At 42.6% G+C, this 20,008-nt stretch overlaps 1 protein-coding gene across 1 annotated transcript in view; it reads right to left on the bottom strand.

Moving 5' to 3' along the window:
* EBPL (EBP like) overlaps nt 1-20,008 on the bottom strand; it is a 41,740-nt gene that overhangs the window by 6,891 nt on the left and 14,841 nt on the right. The window contains exon 2 of the mRNA XM_007466421.1: nt 2,349-2,418. Coding sequence (XP_007466483.1) covers nt 2,349-2,418 — 70 coding nt within the window. The remainder of the gene's footprint in view (nt 1-2,348; nt 2,419-20,008) is intronic.

Raw genomic sequence — 20,008 nt, 5'->3', positions numbered from 1 at the left:
CTGAATCAAAGGACAGTCCACAGATCAATAGATGGGAGGCCCTACCCCAGACCCTCTGAATTAGAATCTGCATTTTAACAAGAACCCCAAGCAATCTGTGTACTTTAAAGTCCAAGAAGCACTACTTGACATTATCTACTAGATTTCCACTTTCACACTAATAAAGGGTACCTCCATTAAATGAATTTTCACTTAAAAAAAATTAATTAATTAATTTATTTTTGGCTGCGTTGGGTCTTCGTTGCTGCACGCAGCCTTTCTTTTTAGTTGCAGCGAGTGGGGGCTACTCTTCGTTGCGGTGCGCAGGCCTCTAATTAAGGTGGCTTCTCTTGTTGTGGAGCATGGACTCTCGGTGTGCGGGCTTCAGTAGTTGTGGCACATGGGCTCAGCAGTTGTGGCTTGTGAGCTCTAGAGTGCAGGATCAGTAGTTGTGGCACACGGCCTTATTTGCTCCGAGGCATGTTCCTCCCAGACCAGGGCTCGAACCCGCGTCCCCTGCATTGGCAGGCGGATTCTTAACCACTGCACCACCAGGGAAGCCCGAGTTTTCATTTTTTTGAACGTGAAAATGTAGACTGAAGATGACTGATAAAGATCGAATTAGATATTTGCATTTCATGGGACTGAGCCAAATCTGGGCTGTTTGCTTTCTCTGAGGCTGAGCAGGGCAGCCAGGGTAGGAGGACAGTGACTTGAGCTGGAATTCTCAACCCCAGACTTCCCTAGCAATTCTCAAGCACAGTTTAATCCAGCAGACTCGCCAGAAAGCTGCACAGCTGCATTTTCCTTAGCCCGTGGAACTGAGCAGGTGGCTTCAAGATAGGGGACTCAGGGCTTCCCTGGTGGCCCAGTGGTTGAGAGTCCGCCTGCCGATGCAGAGGACGTGGGTTCGTGCCCTGGTCCGGGAAGATCCCACATGCCGCGGAGCGGCTGGGCCGGTGAGCCATGGTCGCTGAGCCTGTGTATCCGGAGCCTGTGCTCTGCAATGGGAGAGGCCACAGCAGTGAGAGGCCCGCGTACCGCAAAAAAAAAAAAAAGAGATGTGGGACTCAGGCGCCCTGAGCTACCATGGCTAGGACCTGACGGACATCAAAGATAACATGTGTTTTGCTTTGGGAAGCACTAATTGTGGCTGACTCAATTCTCCAGAAGAGTTTTACAACATTAGTGGTGAACAGGAGTCCAGATCCTGGCTGGATGACACTATTTCAGAATTGTGGGAGAAATGAGATAAACAATGCAGATTTTCAGATGCAAAATCTGAAAGAAGTTATCCTGCACAAGGCAGCTCTATAATAGTGGCAAAGAACCCAGTTTCTGCACAGCTCATTTATTTGTCAGTACTGACACAGCACATTGGAGGTAGTCAATACTGACTGACTGAATGTTGATTGATTTACAGCAACATGACAAAGACAGGGAAAACTAGTTAACACCGCTGCAGAGCAGGAAGATTTCTGGAAATTATCTACAAGACCATATATATATACATATATATATATATATATATATATATATTAAAGTTAATAATAAAAATATGGAAAACACCCAGTTTAAATACTGCAAACTCCTCATTCTGCACTCACTATAAACATTTGAAATTATAGGGCTTCCCTGGTGGTGCAGTGATTAAGAATCCGCCTGCCAATGCAGGGGGACACGGGTTCGAGCCCTGGTCGGGGAAGATCCCACATGCCGCGGAGCAACTAAGCCTGTGCACCACAACTACTGGGCCTGTGCTTTAGAGCCTGCGAGCCACAACTACTGAGCCCGCGAGCCACAATTACTGAAGCCCGCACACCTAGAGCCCGTGCTCCGCGACAAGAGAAGCCACTGCCATTAGAAGCCGGAGCACTGCAATGAAGAGTGGCACCTGCTTGCCACAACTAGAGAAAGCCCATGCACAGCAACGAAGACCCAGTGCAGCCAAAAATAAATAAATAAAATAAATAAAAACAAACAAAAATTTGAAATTATAGCTTTATTGAGATATAATTCACGTGCCAGACCTGTTTTTTTAAATCTGTTTAAAGTGTATAATTCAACAAGTTTTAGTATATTCTCAGATTTGAATCACCACAAATCATGTAATTTTATAATGTTTCTACCCCCAAAAAGAAACTTGTACCCATTATCAGTCACGCCCCATTTCTGGCCTATGATCCCGCCCCCTCCCCACACACCCAGGCAACCATTAATCTATAATTTATCTCTATAGATTTGCCTATTCTGGACATTTCATGTAACTAGAATCATACAGCATAGGGTACAGGTGCTCATTTAATTGACAGCCATACTTGCAATTAATCCCTCAAATATGGCAAATGCAAACGTTTTAAATTACTTACACAATGAAGCAATCAAGGCATCAGAATCTGTGATGTTTCCTACCAAAGACAAGTAGACGAAAGGGCCTTCCTAGAGAGAAGAAAACGAAAACATGCTCTAATTTAGCATCACAACCACAGGAATGGCACCACAGTGTGGGCAGCGTCCCCGGCCCTGCCCCACACCACACAGTCCCCGTGTGCGTGCGTGGGTTCCTGGAGCCTGGCTCCCTGAACTTGGAAATGGATATGTCCAAAGGGAATGTTTATATAGAATAAATGTCAGTTTTCAATGATTGGCATTATAAAATCAGAGGTGTGCTCTGATGGCGAAAAAATAAGTTGAAGATTTTGCACAAGAAAAGAGCTTAAATGGTATATATTAAATAAGCTAAACTCTGGATTAATCCAGGGATTTTACACCGTTGAGAAGTACCTCACAGTCCTTCATTTTGTCTCACCTCAAAACAATCCACGATCTCAACAGAAGTGGCATTCAAATATCTATATCAGAGCTGAACTAGTTCTTTTTCCTGCACAAGGGTACATTTAGGAAAATCAGAAATGCTTACAGGCTGTATTTAAAAGTTAAGGTTGGGCTTCCCTGGTGGCACAGTGGTTGAGAGTCTGCCTGCCGATGCAGGGGACACGGGTTCGTACCCCGGTCCGGGAGGATCCCGCATGCCGCGGAGCGGTTGGGTCCGTGAGCCATGGCCGCTGAGCCTGCGCGTCGCGAGCCTGTGCTCCGCAACGGGAGAGGCCACAACAGTGAGAGGACCGCGTACCGCAAAAATAAATAAATAAATAAATAAATAAAAGTTAAGGTAATGAAATAGCTGCAGTTATACTTTGAACAAATTTTGTTCCTGGTCAATACAACCCTTCTCATTTCTTTTTACCAAAACAATCACTTATGTGACATCAAAATTGTGTCTCCGCCTAATCCGAGGTCACTTCTAGTACAACTTCCCAGAGGCAACCACATTTATCCACTTCTGTCTGTAGTTCTGGCAACTATTTTCATAACATGTAATATACTTATATTACTATTTCTTTAGACATTATCAACTGACAGCCCATCCTGAAAAATTACAGTATAATTTACACTGTTTCCCCTCCCCTTCCCTTCTTCCAATTTTTGATAGTAGGGGAGGAAAAACTTCCTTCTACCCTCTTAGGTTCTGTAGCTGGCCTAAGAATTAACTGACATAAACAGATTAAAAAGAAAAGCATACATATCTTATTTAATATTTTTACATGTACATGGGAGTCTTTGAAGGGAAAATGAAGACCTGAATAAGCTGTTAGGCCCCCAAACTTATATGCCTTTTTACACAAAGAATAATAAACTGCAGGGATGTGACAAGACCAAGGGGCTTGAGCTGAGGACAGTAAATTGTGGGAAAGTGACTAGGAGATACATGGGGAGAAAGTAATGGAAGACAAGGGTTATTTTGGTAGGTTTATTTGTACAGGACCACTTCAGCATTGACACCCAGTCCCCAGTGATAAGAATGTCCTTTTCTTCCTGCTAAAGGGAGGGCACCTTTCTCATGGGAAGTTCAAAGACCTGATTTTAGGTAGAAAGAGGGAGGTCAGAGAGCCCTTCCTGCATCTACAGTTTCTCAATTGCCTTCAGTTCAAAATAATCAATATGCCAAAGTGGTATATTTTGGAGTAGCATGTTCTGAACCCCTTTAATAGCTATATGAATTCTCTTTTTAAAAAATATTTATTTATTTATTTATTTATTTATTTAGGCTGCGCCGGGTCTTAGTTGTGGCATGCAGGATCTTTAGTTGTGGCATGGGAACTCTTAGTTTTGGCATGAGGGATCTAGTTCCCTGACCAGGGACTGAACCCGGGCCCCCTGCATTGGGAGCTTGGAGTCTTACCCACTGGACCACCGGGGAAGTCCCTATATGAATTCTCTTTAATTCTTCTATTAGTTATCCAAATGTGTAACTTATGTAGTAAACTTTGGGGAACTCCCTGGCGGTCCAGTGATTAGGAATCCTCGCTTTCACTGCCGAGGATGTGGGTTCACTCCCTGGTCAGGGAACTAAGATCCTGCAAGGCACTTGGTGTGGCCAAAAAAAAAAAAAAAAAAAAAAAAGTAAAACTTAGAGCCTCAGCTTACCCATTCATCAATGTTGTGCAGTATTTGGACTTCTTACGATATCGGACACGCATGAGAACACCCACCATCCTCTCTCCCTCTCCTCCCCATTTCCAACTCTCAACCTCTGTCCACTTTGCTTTATGTTGTTGAAATTGACTGCATTTCCATTCAATCAACAGCATTTGCAATACGGTGATGATGTAAATAGTGTTCACTGCGATGGGCCACAACTTCTTCCGCTACAAATCCAGTATTTTTGTCACTTAAGAAGAATGTGGCAAATGGAATATTTTTTCTTACACTCATACATTTCTCAAAATCAGGCTACATTTTATTTTATTCGTTTCATGCTACATTTTAGTTTGCTTCATATCTGGGCCACGACTTTGTTATAAGATATTTTTGTTTATGCTACAGTTTGTAATTGCCTTTCTTTTTCTCTAATTGAGAGAAGAAACCTGACTTTCTCCCCATCTCATTAATACATCTTCCAGCTTCTTATCCATTCCAATCTTTGCTGAACAGAGGCTTTGAAACTGGTTTATTTTCTCTTTTCTTGACATTCTGTAAGTTACTTAATTAGTAAGCGTGGTTTATTTCAGAGCATATGTAAAAATTATATTCCTTAAAGGAGATTTTAAAAAATTACATGTGAGATAAACAATGTTTTTAAACAAGAAGTACTCCCCATCCACTCTGCAACTCCTTATTTTCACCAATTGATCTTTTTATTTTTAGCAGAGCCATAGGAAATCCATATCACTTCCCTGGCATGACCTGGGAACTTTCTAGACAAAACACATCCACTGATTGGCCAGTAGGGGCCACAAGACTGAGCTGAATTTGATCCTATCTAGGCCTCAGTACATCTATCTGTGAGATGAAGGACTTCCCAAAATTAGATTGTTGATCTCATCCTAAAACTAGATGTGACTTCCACGAGCAATCTCTTCAACTGGAGCCATCAGCAAACATGGACACAGACATCCAGTCTAGAATCTTTCCTGAGAAGCAATTCCCTGGGTAAGAGCAACATGGCAACCTGGAATCTATAACATGCAGGGACCCAGGAGTGTATATACCAAATTTGTTCCCTTTTATATCTACCTGTTGGAGTTCTACTCCTTTTTCAAATCCCAGCTCAAACCCTCCTTTTCCAAAGAAACCTTCCCAAACTTCCTGGTAAAAATTAATTTCTCACTCTCCCTTGTTACTAAATTTGCATTTCTGTAATCAACTGTCTGCTGGTGGTGGATCTCCAGTGCCCATTAGATCATACATCTTGGGGGTCTGGGATGTTGTCTTCTCTGTCTTAGAATCCTCAAGAACCCAGGGTGATATTTTGTGTTCAGTGTCTGCTAACCTTGATTTAATGACAAGTCCATGTAATGAATTACTTAGAAAGAAAGGTGCCCTGTGGGGCTTTTAGAAGGCACTATGTATTTCTTACTGTATTACTACTCTAAGTGTAAAGGCTATATGCCTTTACACTAAGTGTAAAGGGTATATGCTATAATATAAAGTATAATGCTTTTTTGGTAATAGCTAAAAACCAAATGTACTTCAAAAGGTATATGGTTAAATAGAGCATGGTACATTTATACCTTGGACTACTCCCCAGCAATAAGAAAGAACCAGCTACTGACACACTCAGTACCTTGGATGGATCTCCAGGGAATCATGTCGAGTGAAAAAGTCAACCCTGAAAGGTTACATACTCTATAATTCCATTTATATAACACTTTTTGAAATGATAAATTTTAGAAACGGAGGACATATTAGTGGTTTCCAGGGTTAAGGGGTGGAGGGAGGGGAAGTGCAGGTAGTTACAAAAGAAAAACACTAGGGATCTTCATGGTGTTGGAACTGTTCGGTATGTGACTGCTGTGGTTGAATACAACCAGCCTACCTGGTCAGTACAATGGTGTAGAACTTAACACACACACACACACATAAGCGCAAGCAAAACTAAGGAAATCTGATTAAAGTCAGTGGATTGTCAATGTCAGTGTCCTGGTTGTGATATTATACTATAGTTTTGAAAAACATTTAACATTGGAGGAAACTGGACAAAGTGCACAAGGGATCCCTGTTATTTTTTTAACAACTGTACATCAATCTCTAAATTGACCATACAGTCAATTATTTCTAAAAAAAATTATTAAAAAAACTCAGACAGGTAGAAAGAGAGACATGGAAGAAAGAGTAACATTACTAATTAATAACATTAAACAAAATCGTCAGGACTTTTTTTTTAGCGTAAGCTGGGCCCTGGCCTCAGACAGCTTGTTATCTAGTTGTGTTACACTGACATTCTGCTCAATAATGATTGGAGGAAGATGAGGGAGCAGTGGCTGGGACAGTAAGGGAAGACTTCCAGGAGGAAGTGGGCCTCTAGGACCATGTACAAGCTGCTCTTCCACCTAGAGTACACGTGCCTGGCTTTTTCCCCCCCAAAAAAGTATGTAAATATTATGGATTTTTAAAATCATGGTAAAATATACATAACATAAAATTTACCATTTTACCCATTTTAAGTATTCAATTCAGTGATATTAAGTACATTCACACCGTTGTGTAACCATCACCGTCATCCATCTCCAGAAATTTTTCATCTTCCCAAACTGAAACTTTGTCCCCATTAAACAATGACTTCCCACTCCCTCTTCCCCCCAGCCACCGGTGGCCCCCATTCCATCTCTGCCTCTAGGACTCTGACTACTCTAGGTACCTCATTTGTCTTTTGTGTCTGACATTTCACTTAGGATAATATCCTCGAGGTGTTGTAGTATGTGTCACAATTTCATGTCTTTTTCAGACTGAATAATATTCTATTGTATGTATACACCACACTTGGTTCATCTATTCATCGGCTGATGAACATCTAGGTAGGTTGTTTCTACCTTTCTGCTACCATGAATAAACTGCTATGAATACTGGTGTGCAAGTATCCGTTTGAGTCCCTAGTTTCAGTTCCTTTGGGTATTTAGGTAGAAGTGGAATTGCTGGATCATATGGTAATTCTGTTTTACTTTTTTTTTTTTAATTTGACCTTAAAAAATTTTTTTTTTATTTTTTATGTATTTTATTATTTTCTGACCATGCAGCATTTGGGATCTTAGTTCCCCGACCAGGGATCGAACCCGTGCCCCCTGCATCGGAAGCATGGAGTCTTAACCACTGGACTGCCAGGGAAGTTCCTGTTTTACTTTTTGAGGAACCCTCATGCTATCTTCCACAGTGGCTGTACCATTTTGCATTCCCAACAGCAGTACACCAGAGTTCCAAATTTCTCCACATCCTTGCCAACACTCGTTATTTTCCTTTGCTGTTGCTGTTTTTTACAATAGACATCCTAATGGGTGTAAAGTGGTATCTCATTGTGGTTTTGATTTGCATTTCCCTAATGACTACTGATCTTATGGCTTATTGGCCATTTGTATTATCTTCTTTGGAGAAATGTCTGTTCAAATCTTTTGTCCATTTTATAACTGTCTATTTGTTGTTAAGAATATAAATATTTTTCAGTGGAGAGATCACCACTTGGTACTTGAACTTGATGGGCTAGACTGCCCCATGGGCATGATTAACCAATTATTCTGCTAAAGTCAAAGCATTTGGCAGAGCAGAGTCGTGGCCACTATCAAAGGGCAAGATCTGCCAGTCCATCATGGGGAGCAAGGGGTCTGCAGCGAATCTTGAGTGCCTTTACTCTCTTGTCACCTGATAAACACCGCTGCAGTCTTTATTTATTTATTTTTAATGAATTAATTTATTTTTGGCTGCACTGGGTCTTTGTTGCTGTGCGCAGGCTTTTCTCTAGTTGCGCCGAGCGGGGGCTACTCTTTGTTGCGGTGCATGGGCTTCTCATTGCGGTGGCTTCTCTTGTTGCGGAGCACAGGCTCTAGGCGTGTGGGCTTCAGTAGTTGTGGCACGTGGGCTCAGTAGTTGTAGCTCGTGGGCTCTAGAGCGCAGGCTCAGTAGTTGTGGCGCACGGGCTTAGTTGCTCTGTGACATGTAGAATCTTCCCAGACCAGGGCTTGAAGCCGTGTCACCTGCTTTGGCAGGCGGATTCTTAACCACTGTGCCACCAGGGAAGCCCACCTCTGCAGTCTTTAAAACCCCAGTGACTTCTCTCCACTGTGCTACCTCTTGACCTGGACACAATTCTACCACTCACTTACCAGACTGCACAATAATTGTTTATTTTTCTGTCCGTTTCTCCTTCTAGCAAAGCTCAATTGCAGGACCAGGTGTTGATTAATGCAATTTACCTGGAATACATGGATGGTGAGCTTTAACAGACAATCCTAGGCTGAATCTGCAAACTTTGTACAGCTATCCTTGAATCATGTAGAATTGGCCGGGTCTCCTAATTTCTCTGTCTGCAGTTTTTTCTTAGCTATAACAGAGATGAAATGGATCCAGACACATGGTTTTCAAAGGTCTTTGGGTAAAACATTCTCTATATGGAGAAAATGCTCTTGTGTGAAAGGAGAAATAAGATGGCCGCAGACTTGGGGCAGGTCTGGTGGGTCAGTGTAGACCTGGATGGTGCGATGGGTCTTCACAGGAAGCCTGCCCTCTTGCTTTATGTAAAAAGGGCGCTGAACAGATGCACACACACTTGGCGTTCCTTCATGACACAGGCCATGTACTGTTAGCATTAGCAACTACCTGATTCTTCCCCTAAAACAACTCTAAGGGCTTCTAACCCTACCCTACACCATCACGTCCTGGTATGTCACACCACAGGAAGTACATTCAATTTAAAGCCAGGAAAAGAACAAAGTGGAAAGGGGTAAGGTGTCAATATCAGGGTTCCTGGGAACTGATGTTCCATCTCTGGAAGGTTCTGTGATTCTAGGCTTGGTCTGATCTTATCCCGTAAGGAACTCGCCATGAGAAACGTAAATTGACAAACACAGGCCCACCACTATCTGCTGCTGAATCTCCACCAGTAGTAGACTCAATGCAAAACTGAGCAAATCAGGGGCACAAGGCAGTGATCCAGCTTCAGAATGAGACCAGCTCTTATGAGCCTTAAAGATTCTTTGGGGGCTTCTGAACCAGATCTGTTCTAACCAAACAGGCCTGAGATGGAAGTCACTGGGAACATTAGTTGCTATTTGCCAAGGGCCAAAATTATCTGTAGAATTCTAGAGAATGGAAACTGACTTAGTTCCTCCCATGAATTCACATTTTATATCAAATGAGCCATAAAGCACTTTTTCTTCCCCCTTAAAATTATTTCTAGGCTCTGGAACACGAAGTTTATATTAACTTGCAGAATAAACTTGGAAGGTTATCAGCTCCAAAAGTCTTTAATCATAGTGTATGGCGAAAAACTAGCCAACCGGAACTAAAATTCATGTTTGAGCTCAACCGCTACCTGGAGATTTTAAGGATCAGATGAAAGGAGCTTGGTAAGCAGCAAAGGCCGTCGGTAGGGTGTTGCTATAACTGGGAAGTATGGCTTGAACCGGTGTACAGGTGAGAGCCCCGTGCTGCGCGCTGGAGAGCTGGGTGAGCTTGAGCAAAAACAAGGACAGTAGATTTTATTTCTTACAGTCCCTGCTACCTTGACCTCGCTGAGCTTCAATTCCCTAATCAACATAAAGGAACAGAGTAAAGCTCTCAACAGATGTTTGATGTATGAACGAAAGAGTAGTGAGCAGAGTTAGACTAGATCCCCATCTTCACCTTTTCAGAGTGCCTCTTACTGACTGGAAGCCCTGAGTGCAGCACTTGCTCCACTGACCTCACTTGGTGAGGTGGATGAACAGCGGCCTGTGTGGGTGCCTGTCAGGAGAGGATCAGGTGTGGAGGGAGGGGCCCCACGGAGGACGGTGGGGTCAGATCCTGTTTAAGCCCCAGCCTCTCCAGTGGGAACGGGCTGTGCGTCCTACACCTGCCGGTGCTCATCAGCCCTGGGAAGAGCAAGCTCGTGGCGACCTCCAGGGTAGACTCCCTGAATGACTGGCTGGGCGTGAGGATGTCTTCAAGAATTCCTGTGCTATTATTGTAGTAATTCCTACCATCGTCTGAGAGGCAGACACCTGTCCCCTAAGAAGCACAACGTGACTTTTCAGAGATAGGCTTACTCAGGACGTAGGAGCAAAATGATAGGAGGTCTGGATTCCCTTTAAAGTACTTGAGCAATAACAAAAGAAAAAGGGGGAGGGAGGGGGAAGAAGAAAAAGCAAGTGCATCAAAATTTGAAAACGCCAAACCTATTCATGATACTGTTCTCTCTACATTTGTGAATGTTTGAAATTTTTCACAGTAAAACTTAATTTTAAAAAGATATATAGCACCTTGTCAGAAAAGAACTGCTGCCCCTGGCGTTTCTGGATTCCTGACTCAGGACCCCGTGGTCCCAGAGGCCCTCGGCCTTCACGCTTCTAACACACAAGTGTGGCCCCCGGACCACGGTCAGGAGCACCTGGGACTCCACAGCCTGAGCCTCAGCTCTCCCAGGATCCCCTCTAGACCCCAAGCAGCCTGGGTGTTGGGTCTGGATCAGCCGGGGCTAGCACAGCTGAGGTGAAACCAGATGAGGGGTGCGGCACACTGCATATGCAGAGCGAGCACAGCACACAAGTAAGCCGTTTGCTATCCTCTTCCCCTTCGGATGCACTTTAATATCAAACAAACCGGTGTTTCAACAGTCACTGCTATGAGTCTCCAGATTACTCCAGCCCCAATAAACCACAGGGCAAACCTGCTCACCTTCTGCCAGCCCCACAGTGTCCTACACACACACAGACACACGCACACGGACACACAGACACTTGCACAAAAGGGATAAAAAGTAAGGAGAGCCAATGGTCATGACCAAAAAAAGAAAGGGAAAAAAGCTCTCATTATTCACACTCCGTTTTCAAATTACCTATGCCCTTCTGGTGAACGACCAGCCATCAAAATGCCAGCCCTGGTGTCTGGCTCTGGGTGACATGCTGAGAGAATTCTCTCTTGTTGTCCAGTTAAGTCTGCAGAGAAGCTGTGCAGAGTGGGCTTTTGCAAATCACGCTGATAAGGGCCTTTTCCTGTCACAGCTCACCTGTGCTACCCAATGTCGGTGCTCCCAACACCCACGGCATGCTAACTTTCCATCAGATTTTTCTCTTTTCTCTTCTGACATCCCTTCTGGTGGTGTACATTTACTATTTTAACTAGTAAAAATTATTAAAGGGATACACGCTGAAAGTTAAAAAAAATTTATGAAAGGCTATAAAGTGAAAGGTAAAAGTCTCTCTCCTGACCCCCAATCTCATCCTCATGAGATACCACTGTTGAGCTCCACAGTAGCCTTCAAAAAATTTTTCATGTATATGTTAATTATGTAGCTACAAATACCTAAATACTTTCTCCCTGCCATTAGTTTTTCTACTGTTAACCTAGAGGGTGATGAGGAAAATTCCACAATGTTTATTGACTTAAAACTTTTTTAAGTTCTGTGTATCAGGAATTTTGGTTTAAAAAACATAGGAAAGTTCATACTAGATGCTCTAAAATGTGACTGAACTATACCTATCTAATTGAGTTGCCAACAAAATCAGCTTAAAAGCTAAAATGTATCATGGCAAATAAATTAAGTAGCAGAGGTCAGTCTATTTTTCACTTAAGGTATTCCAGACATGTAAGTCTAACAACGGATTTTATAGACTTTAAGACAGCTACAAGTCAAAGCTCAGATTAAAAAAAAAAGTGCTTGAGCTGGGCAAGCTTCTACTATCTATAATTCAATGACCATTTTGTAGAGAATGCTCAGTTTACTCATTTCACCCTTAAAGAAAAATTTAGCAGCAAAAAGGCTTTATAGAAATAAAAGAGAACATACATTTTGTGTTTTGTAATTTGTGTTTGTATTTGTAAAGGCTGAATTTATACTTAAATATATTTGTAAGTTTTTTTTTTAAGTGCATTTGGATGAAGAACCAGAAAAACAGTGCAACATGAATTAAGAGTGGGAGAAAAAAGTGGAATAAGAATAGAATCAGTACATAAATCCTGTCAAAATTTATTAGCATTTTCTGATCTGACTCACAAAATCTCAGTCTAATCAGACTTGATTTTTCCATATCATGGCAACAGCATACATCATTGTTTCTGGAAGGATCAGCTGCTTCAGCCTCCTACAGTACCTCAATGACAAGGCTTTAGTGACTTCATAAATATATGCTGCCCAGCTGTCATCCACTTAATGAGATGACGACTTCCATTGACAGAACCTGTCCTAGCAGATGGGCTGTCGCCTGACATTAACAATGGACCATGCTGGCCCTTTTGTGTACTTCAGGAATCATACAGCCACACAAGTCCTATTGTTCCTACAACATAGCAGTTTAGTGTTTGATTTAGGACTTAAAGAATATTTCTCCCGTTTTAAGAATATACCCTTCTCTGCTGAGGCAGTTGTTACTTCTTAGAGATTTGAAACCTTCCAAGGCTCATCTTAATTGGACATGTGTATTACCACATTATTACATAGGGATGGGATGAGAATTAAAAGTTAATCCAACTAAAGGGTATGGCCAGGAGGGGTCACAAAAGGGACAGAGGAAGAATTAACATTTACTGAACTCTGCTAAACGCCAGGCACTGTGCCGGTGCCCTACATCCTTGCTATTCAAATGTGGTCCACAAACCACAGCATGAGCACCTCCTGGGAGCTTGTGACAAATGCAGAATCCCAGACCCTATCCCAGACCTATGGAGTCAGAATCTACGTTATAAAAAGATCCCCAGGTGATTACTATGCACAGTCAAGTTTGAGAAGCACGGCCCTAAATTACAAAGCTTTATTTAATCCTATAATAACCATTTGAAGAAAATATTATTTCCATACTTTATAGACATGGCCCCCAAATTCATGTTGAAATCTTTCCCCCGAAAGATGATGGTATTAGGAGGTGCTTAAGCCTTGAGGGTGGAACCATCATGAATGGGATCAATGCCTTATAAAAGAGGCTCCTGAGAGACCCCTAGTCCCATCCACCCAGGTGCCAGCTATGAACCAGGAAGCAGGTTCTCACCTGACCATGCTGATGTCCTGATCTCGGACTTCCAGCCTCCAGAACGGTGAGAAATAAATTTCTGTTGTTTATAAGCCACCCAGTCTGTGGTATTTTGTTATAGCAGCCTGAAAGGATTAACACAATAAGGAAACCAAGACAGGAAAAAAAAAGTCCTTTCTTCCTTTTTTTTTTAAACATACATTTTGCTTTTCATTTCTCTTTGCTGCCAAAAGGGTTTAATGCAAAATACAAGTCTTAGCAAACTATGAAATAAATAGTTGTACATTTTTACTATGCAACAAAGGGGGAAACCACTGTAGTGAGAATCTTGACTTTTCCGTGCATGCTCTGCAAAGACTCCCCAGCCTGTACTTCTCACACACGTTTAATGCACATATATTCCATAATATGCACATACAGTCCTTCCTTCCCCTCTGCATGACAGAAACGGTTTTCAGCAGGGAAAGGGGTGCTGCCCAAGGTTTCACAGGTGGGAAATGGCTGGGCCAGCTGCACCAGCACATCATTGGACCCCAAAGCCCATACTCTTCCCACCTGCCCACTCTGCCCCAGGCTTCTTGAATAACAGTCAGACCTCCTCTGTAACAGCCCTGCGTAACCAGCACCGCCCTTGAAAGGCAGCCTGTGGCGTGTGTGAGGGTGAGTGACAGGACAGAGAAGCACCAGGAAACCATGTCGTGAGAAGCAGTGGAGCTGTTTCACAGTCACGGGATTCAACTTCCCTTTGGGTTACACAAGAGGGCACAAGTAGGACCCTAGAAGTAGAAGTCATAAGGAGGCTAATTTTAGCTCAACATAAGGAAACATTTTCTTGTAACTAGAGCTATTCTATTTTGGAAAGACGGCACTGACAAAGTTTTCAAGCAAAGGGTGGATGACCCAACATCTGTCTGGACTATCAGTAAAATTCCTATACAAGGAGGAGGCTGGCCTATTTGGCTCCTAAAGGCCTCGACTATGGCGGCTTTCTCACTTTCCACACACAGTACTGGGCATTCCTTTATTTTATTTTATTTTCTTAATATCTTTTGGCCACGGGACATGTGGGATCTTAGTTCCTTGATCGGGGATTGAACCCGCATCTCCTGCATTGCAAGTACAGAGTCTTAACCACTGGACCGCCAGGAAGTCCCTGGGTGCTCCTTTAGATGTGTGGGTCACGATGCACGCTGTGCCCAGCATGACTCCACCCTCAGTTCCCATGGGCTGGACTCCACCCTCAGTTCCCATGGGCTGGACCGTGTTCTACACTGTAACAGCCACTCCTTTGGCTGTAGGTGATTGGATCAGAGGATCAGGAGGGACAAGGAGGAAGACAACGCATAGGCTGGGGCCTGGCCTACAAAGCAGCCTATCCAAAATGCCACACTCAGACACAGATGAGATGGGCTCGTGAAATACTTACTCTCTGGAACACAGATTCAGAAACAGGGAATGAATCCAATCAGATTCTGAAAATTAATATGTAGGAGAGGTCAGGAGAGGCCAGGAGAGGCCAAGAACAAATCAACATTATGAATGAACTCAAGTTACAAGGAAACATGTTGTATTAGTTTGGTTGGGCTGCCACCAAAAAGTACCACAAACTGCGTGGCTTAAAACCACAAATACTTATTGTCTCACAGTTCCGGAGGCTGGATGTCCAGGATGAAGGTGTCAGCAGGATTGGTTTCTTCCGAGGGCTGTAAGGGAGGCTCTGTTCCATGCCCCTCCTTCTGCACCTTCTAGGGGCTTGATGGCAAACTCTGGCATTCCTTGGCTTGTGGAAGCATCACTCTGATCTATGCCTTCATGTTCACATAGCGTTCTCCCCGTGTATATGTCCCTACATCCAAATTCCCCCCTTTTATAAAGACACCAGTCGTTATTAGGTGAGGAACCATGCTAATGACCTCATTTTTTTTTCTAATGACTTCATTTTAAGTTAATTACACCTGTAAAGACCAGATCTCTAAATAGGGCCACATTCTGAGGTCATGGGGGTTAGGACCCCAGCATGGGTTTTTTTGGTAGGGACACAACTCAACCCATATTCAACCCACATGGATATGGGTAGAGGCTGGACTTCCCAGCCTCAAGAACATGAGAAATAAATGTCTGTTGTTTAAGCCACCCAGTCGGTGATATTTTTGTTATATCAACCCTAGCAGACTAAGACACTAAATGCTGGTGAGAATGTGGAGCAACTGGAATGCTCAAGTATTGCTGGTGGGAATGGAAAATGGTACAGCCACTTTGGAAAACAGTTTGGCAGTTTCTACTCTAGTTAAAGAATCCCACTCGTAGGCATTTACACAGGAGAAATAATATATATGCCCACACAAAGACTTAGAAGTAGATACCCACAGATGCATTATTTATAACAGCCCAAAACTAGAAACAACCCAAATGTTAACTGGTAAATGGATAAATAAATTGGGATATAGACATATACTGGGATACTAGTCAGCAGATCATGCTAAATGAAAGACTATATACTGTATGATTTCATTTATATGAAATTCTAGAAATGGCAAAACTTTAGTGACAATAAATCAGATTAGTGTTTCCTGGGGCCAGAGGTCAGGGCTGGGATCATCTACAAAGAGGCATAAGAAGGCTTTCAAAAAGTGATGAAAATGTTCTATACTGTTACTGTGATGGTGGTTGGTTGCATAACTCTATACAATCACCAAAATTCATCAGACCGTATACAAAATGGGTGAATTTTATTGTATATAAATTATAACTCAATAAAGCTGGAAGGGGAAAAAAAGAATTTAGAAAAGTGGCTGGTTACTATATAGATATAGATATAACCCAGTAATTTTCACTTATCACAACAATAGTCTGTTAGAATACAAAGGAGAAAAATCTCATAGTAGCAATAAAAATATAAAATATTTAGAAGTAAATTTTAAGAGACTATAACAGAAGATTTATTTAAACAAATTGAGATCCACTCAATTCTTAGAAGAGACTCAGTATTGCAAAGCTATCATTTAATCTCAAATTAATCTATACATTTAAGAAAATCCCAGGGCTTCCCTGGTGGCGCGGTGGTTGAGAGTCCGCCTGCCGATGCAGGGGACACGGGTTCGTGCCCCAGTCCGGGAAGATCCCACATGCCGCAGAGCGGCTGGGCCCGTGAGCCATGGCCGCTGGGCCTGTGCGTCCGGAGCCTGTGCTCCGCAATGGGAGGGACCACAGCAGTGAGAGGCCCGCATACAGCAAAAAAAAAAAAAAAGAAAAGAAAAGAAAATCCCCAATCAAAATACTTAATTTTAGAACTTGGCAAAATGAATCTAAAGTTCATCTGGAAGGATATATAGTAACGTGTTTGAAAAAGGGTGATGAGTTTGAAGGATATATAGTAACGTGTTTGAAAAAGGGTGATGAGTTCGCTTCGTTGGCTATTCAAAAGCACTATAGGGGCTTCCCTGGTGGCGCAGTGGTTAAGAATCCGCCTGCCAATGCAGGGGACACGGGTTTGAGCCTTGGTCCAAGAAGATCCCACCTGCCGCGGAGCAACTAAGCCCGTGCACCATAACTACTGAGCCCATGCGCCACAACTACTGAGCCTGAGCTCTAGAGTTGCGAGCCACAACTACGGAAGCCCTCACGCCTAGAGCCCCTGCTCCACAATAAGAGAAGCCACCGCAATGAGAAGCTCACGCACTGCAACAAAGAGTAGCCCCAGCTCGCTGCAACTAGAGAAAGCCTGCGCGCAGCAATGAAGACCCAAGGCAGTCAAAAATAAAAATAAAAATAAATAAATAATTAAAGAAAAAAAGCTCTATAATGTTAAAATAGTAAGAAATAGAACTGAAACCAAAAGATTCATAAAATAAAACTAAATTTAAAAAATCCCAAACATAGCTATGCATATAAAGGATTTTAGCATATGATAAAAATGGAATTTCAAGTAAGTGGAGAAAGAATGGATTATCCAATAAATGAAGTTGAGATACTTTCTTGCTCCCCCCCCAGAAAAGTGTATAATAAAATGTAAAATTATACATTTATAATTTAAATATAAAATTATTTGCACTAACATATGTCTATCTCTTTCAGATCAATAAGGAAAAGATGAACAGCCTCACAGGAAAACAGGCTATAGGGAACTCCCTGGCAGTCCAGTAGTTAGGACTCCATGCTTTCACTGCCGAAGGGCCAGGGTTCGATCCCTGGTCAGGGAGCTAAGATCCCACAAGCTGCACAGCATGGCCACAAGAAAAAGAAAAAGAAAAACAGGGTATAGGAGGTGGACCCAGGACTCAGCCCCAGATTCCTGTCCCAAAGCCTGGTACAGAACAGCAGAGCTGCCCTCCCTCAAGAAAACATGAGGCTCAGGCACTGAGGGTATCAGCTGTGATGAGGATGGAGCAAAGACTAGATACTCCTTTTTTCCGGGAATCATGTAAGTCTCCTGTGTTCGCATGAGACTCTGCAAAAGAGAGAAGACCCCTAATAATTGAGGTCGAATTTATTTCCCACTCCCAGGCAGGACAGGAGTTTGCCAATTCATTTTCTTTTTTTTCCAGCTTTATTAAGGTATAATTGACAAATAAAATTGTAAGATATTTAAAGTGTATAATGTGAATGTTTGATATAATTGTAAAAGGATTCCCATAATCGAGTTAGTTAACATACCCATCACTTCACATATTTACCTTTTAAAATTTTTGATAAAAGAAAGATGAGCTATTTCTTATATGACACATTTTGTGGTGGAAAAACATATCTCCTTAGATATACTTCTTGACTTGAATCTCAGGTTTGAAATTTGTCCTACAGAAGAAAAGACATCTGTTCAAGAATGTTTATTGTAGTTTCTTGTTTGTTTTTAGGAGCAAAAAAACAAAAACAAAAACAAAAAACCCCCCTGGGCTTCCTTGGTGGTGGAGTGGTTAAGAATCTGCCTGCCAATGCAGGGAACACGGGTTTGAGCCCTGGTCCAGGAAGATCCCACATGCCATGGAACAACTAAGCCCGTGTGCCACAACTACTGAGCCTGCACTCTAGAGCCCACAAGCCACAACTACTGAGCCTCTGTGCCTGGAGCCTGTGCTCCGCAACAAGAGAAGCCACCGCAATGAGAAGCCCAGAACTAGAGAAAGCCCGCACACAGCAATGAAGACCCAATGCAGCCAAAAATAAATAAATAAATAAAATAAATTTATTAAAAAAAAACAACAAAAAACAGAACTGAAGGTTGCACAGTTGGTTCAATTACAGTATATCCATTCTATGGGAGAAGGATGTTTGACCCAGGTCCCCCAGAAAGTATCATGCTATGTTCCACTACTATTACGGGGATTGATATCCCAAGGAGGCAGAGGAGGGGAAATGGGAAATGGGACAAAGGAGGATGAATCAGATATGAGGGTGCATTACTGGGATTAGTAACTCAGTAAGGCTGCTTAGTAACAAGCTAACTGATGTCTCAACCTTACATTTTTCTAGAGATTTTATGAACTACTGCTTCTTTGGGGAGTTCACCTTGGGGGAGGATGGAAGAAGAATTTATCCTGTAGTTCCCAAATACCACTGTCAAAGGTTCAGCCTGTGGGTAGGTGTGTGGGAGCTGAGTGGGTCCCCAGGATCTCACACCCGAGTGGCATCCAAGGGGCCTGGGGCAGGAGGTGGGAGCAGGCGCTGCCTGGTGGGGCCCCAACGAAGCTGGAGTTGGTCGCTGTCATGGTGGCAGGACTAGAGCATAATGTCAAGGGTCCGATGAAGCCAAGAAGATCCGAGAGGATGCAAAAGAGGTATCTGATACAATATTGATACCTCGTACTGGATGAGTGTGAGAAAGTAGCTGATGGGAATATAAATGGATACCATCTTTCTGAAATCTTTAAAAAGTGGCTTCCCTTAGGGCCAGTAATTCTACTTCCAGGATTCATCCTGTGTAAATATTTAAGACAAGTGAATGAAAATGTACAGAGAGCATTCTATATAATTGCCAGCAACTGGGAAGAGCCTGTAAGTCCAACAATTAGGGATCGGTTAAACAGATTACACAAAATGTATAATGGAATCCTATGCAGTTATTTAAAATTATGAGGTAGTTCAATAGACTGATCTGTATGGTCACTGGACATAGTTAAATGAAAAAAGTAACAAAGAATGAATAATATGATCCCATTTTTGTAAAGAGAATTCTGAAAAATATATTTATCTGGATATATGTTTTCATATAAATTCTGGAAGATTATTTATTTATCTATCTATTTATCTAGGCTGTGCTGGGTCTTACTTGCTGCACACAGGATCTTTGTTATGGCATGTGGGGGGGGTTTTTTTTTTTTTTTTTTTTTAGTCGTGGCATGCGAACTCTTAGTTGCGGCATGCACACGGGATCTAGTTCCCCCAACCAGGGATCAAACCCGGGTCCCCTGCATTGGGAGCACCAAGTCTTACCCACTGGACCACCAGGGAAGTCCCTGGAAGACTATTAAGAATATTAACAATAATTATCTCTAGGGCTTCCCTGGTGGCGCAGCGGTTGAGAGTCCGCCTGCCGATGCAGGGGA

Source organism: Lipotes vexillifer, unplaced genomic scaffold, assembly GCF_000442215.2.
Source record: "Lipotes vexillifer unplaced genomic scaffold, Lipotes_vexillifer_v1.1 scaffold384, whole genome shotgun sequence".
Lineage (NCBI taxonomy): Eukaryota > Metazoa > Chordata > Mammalia > Artiodactyla > Lipotidae > Lipotes > Lipotes vexillifer.
The sequence above is the reverse complement of the archived record's forward strand: the minus strand, read 5'-3'. Positions and strand labels throughout refer to the sequence as shown.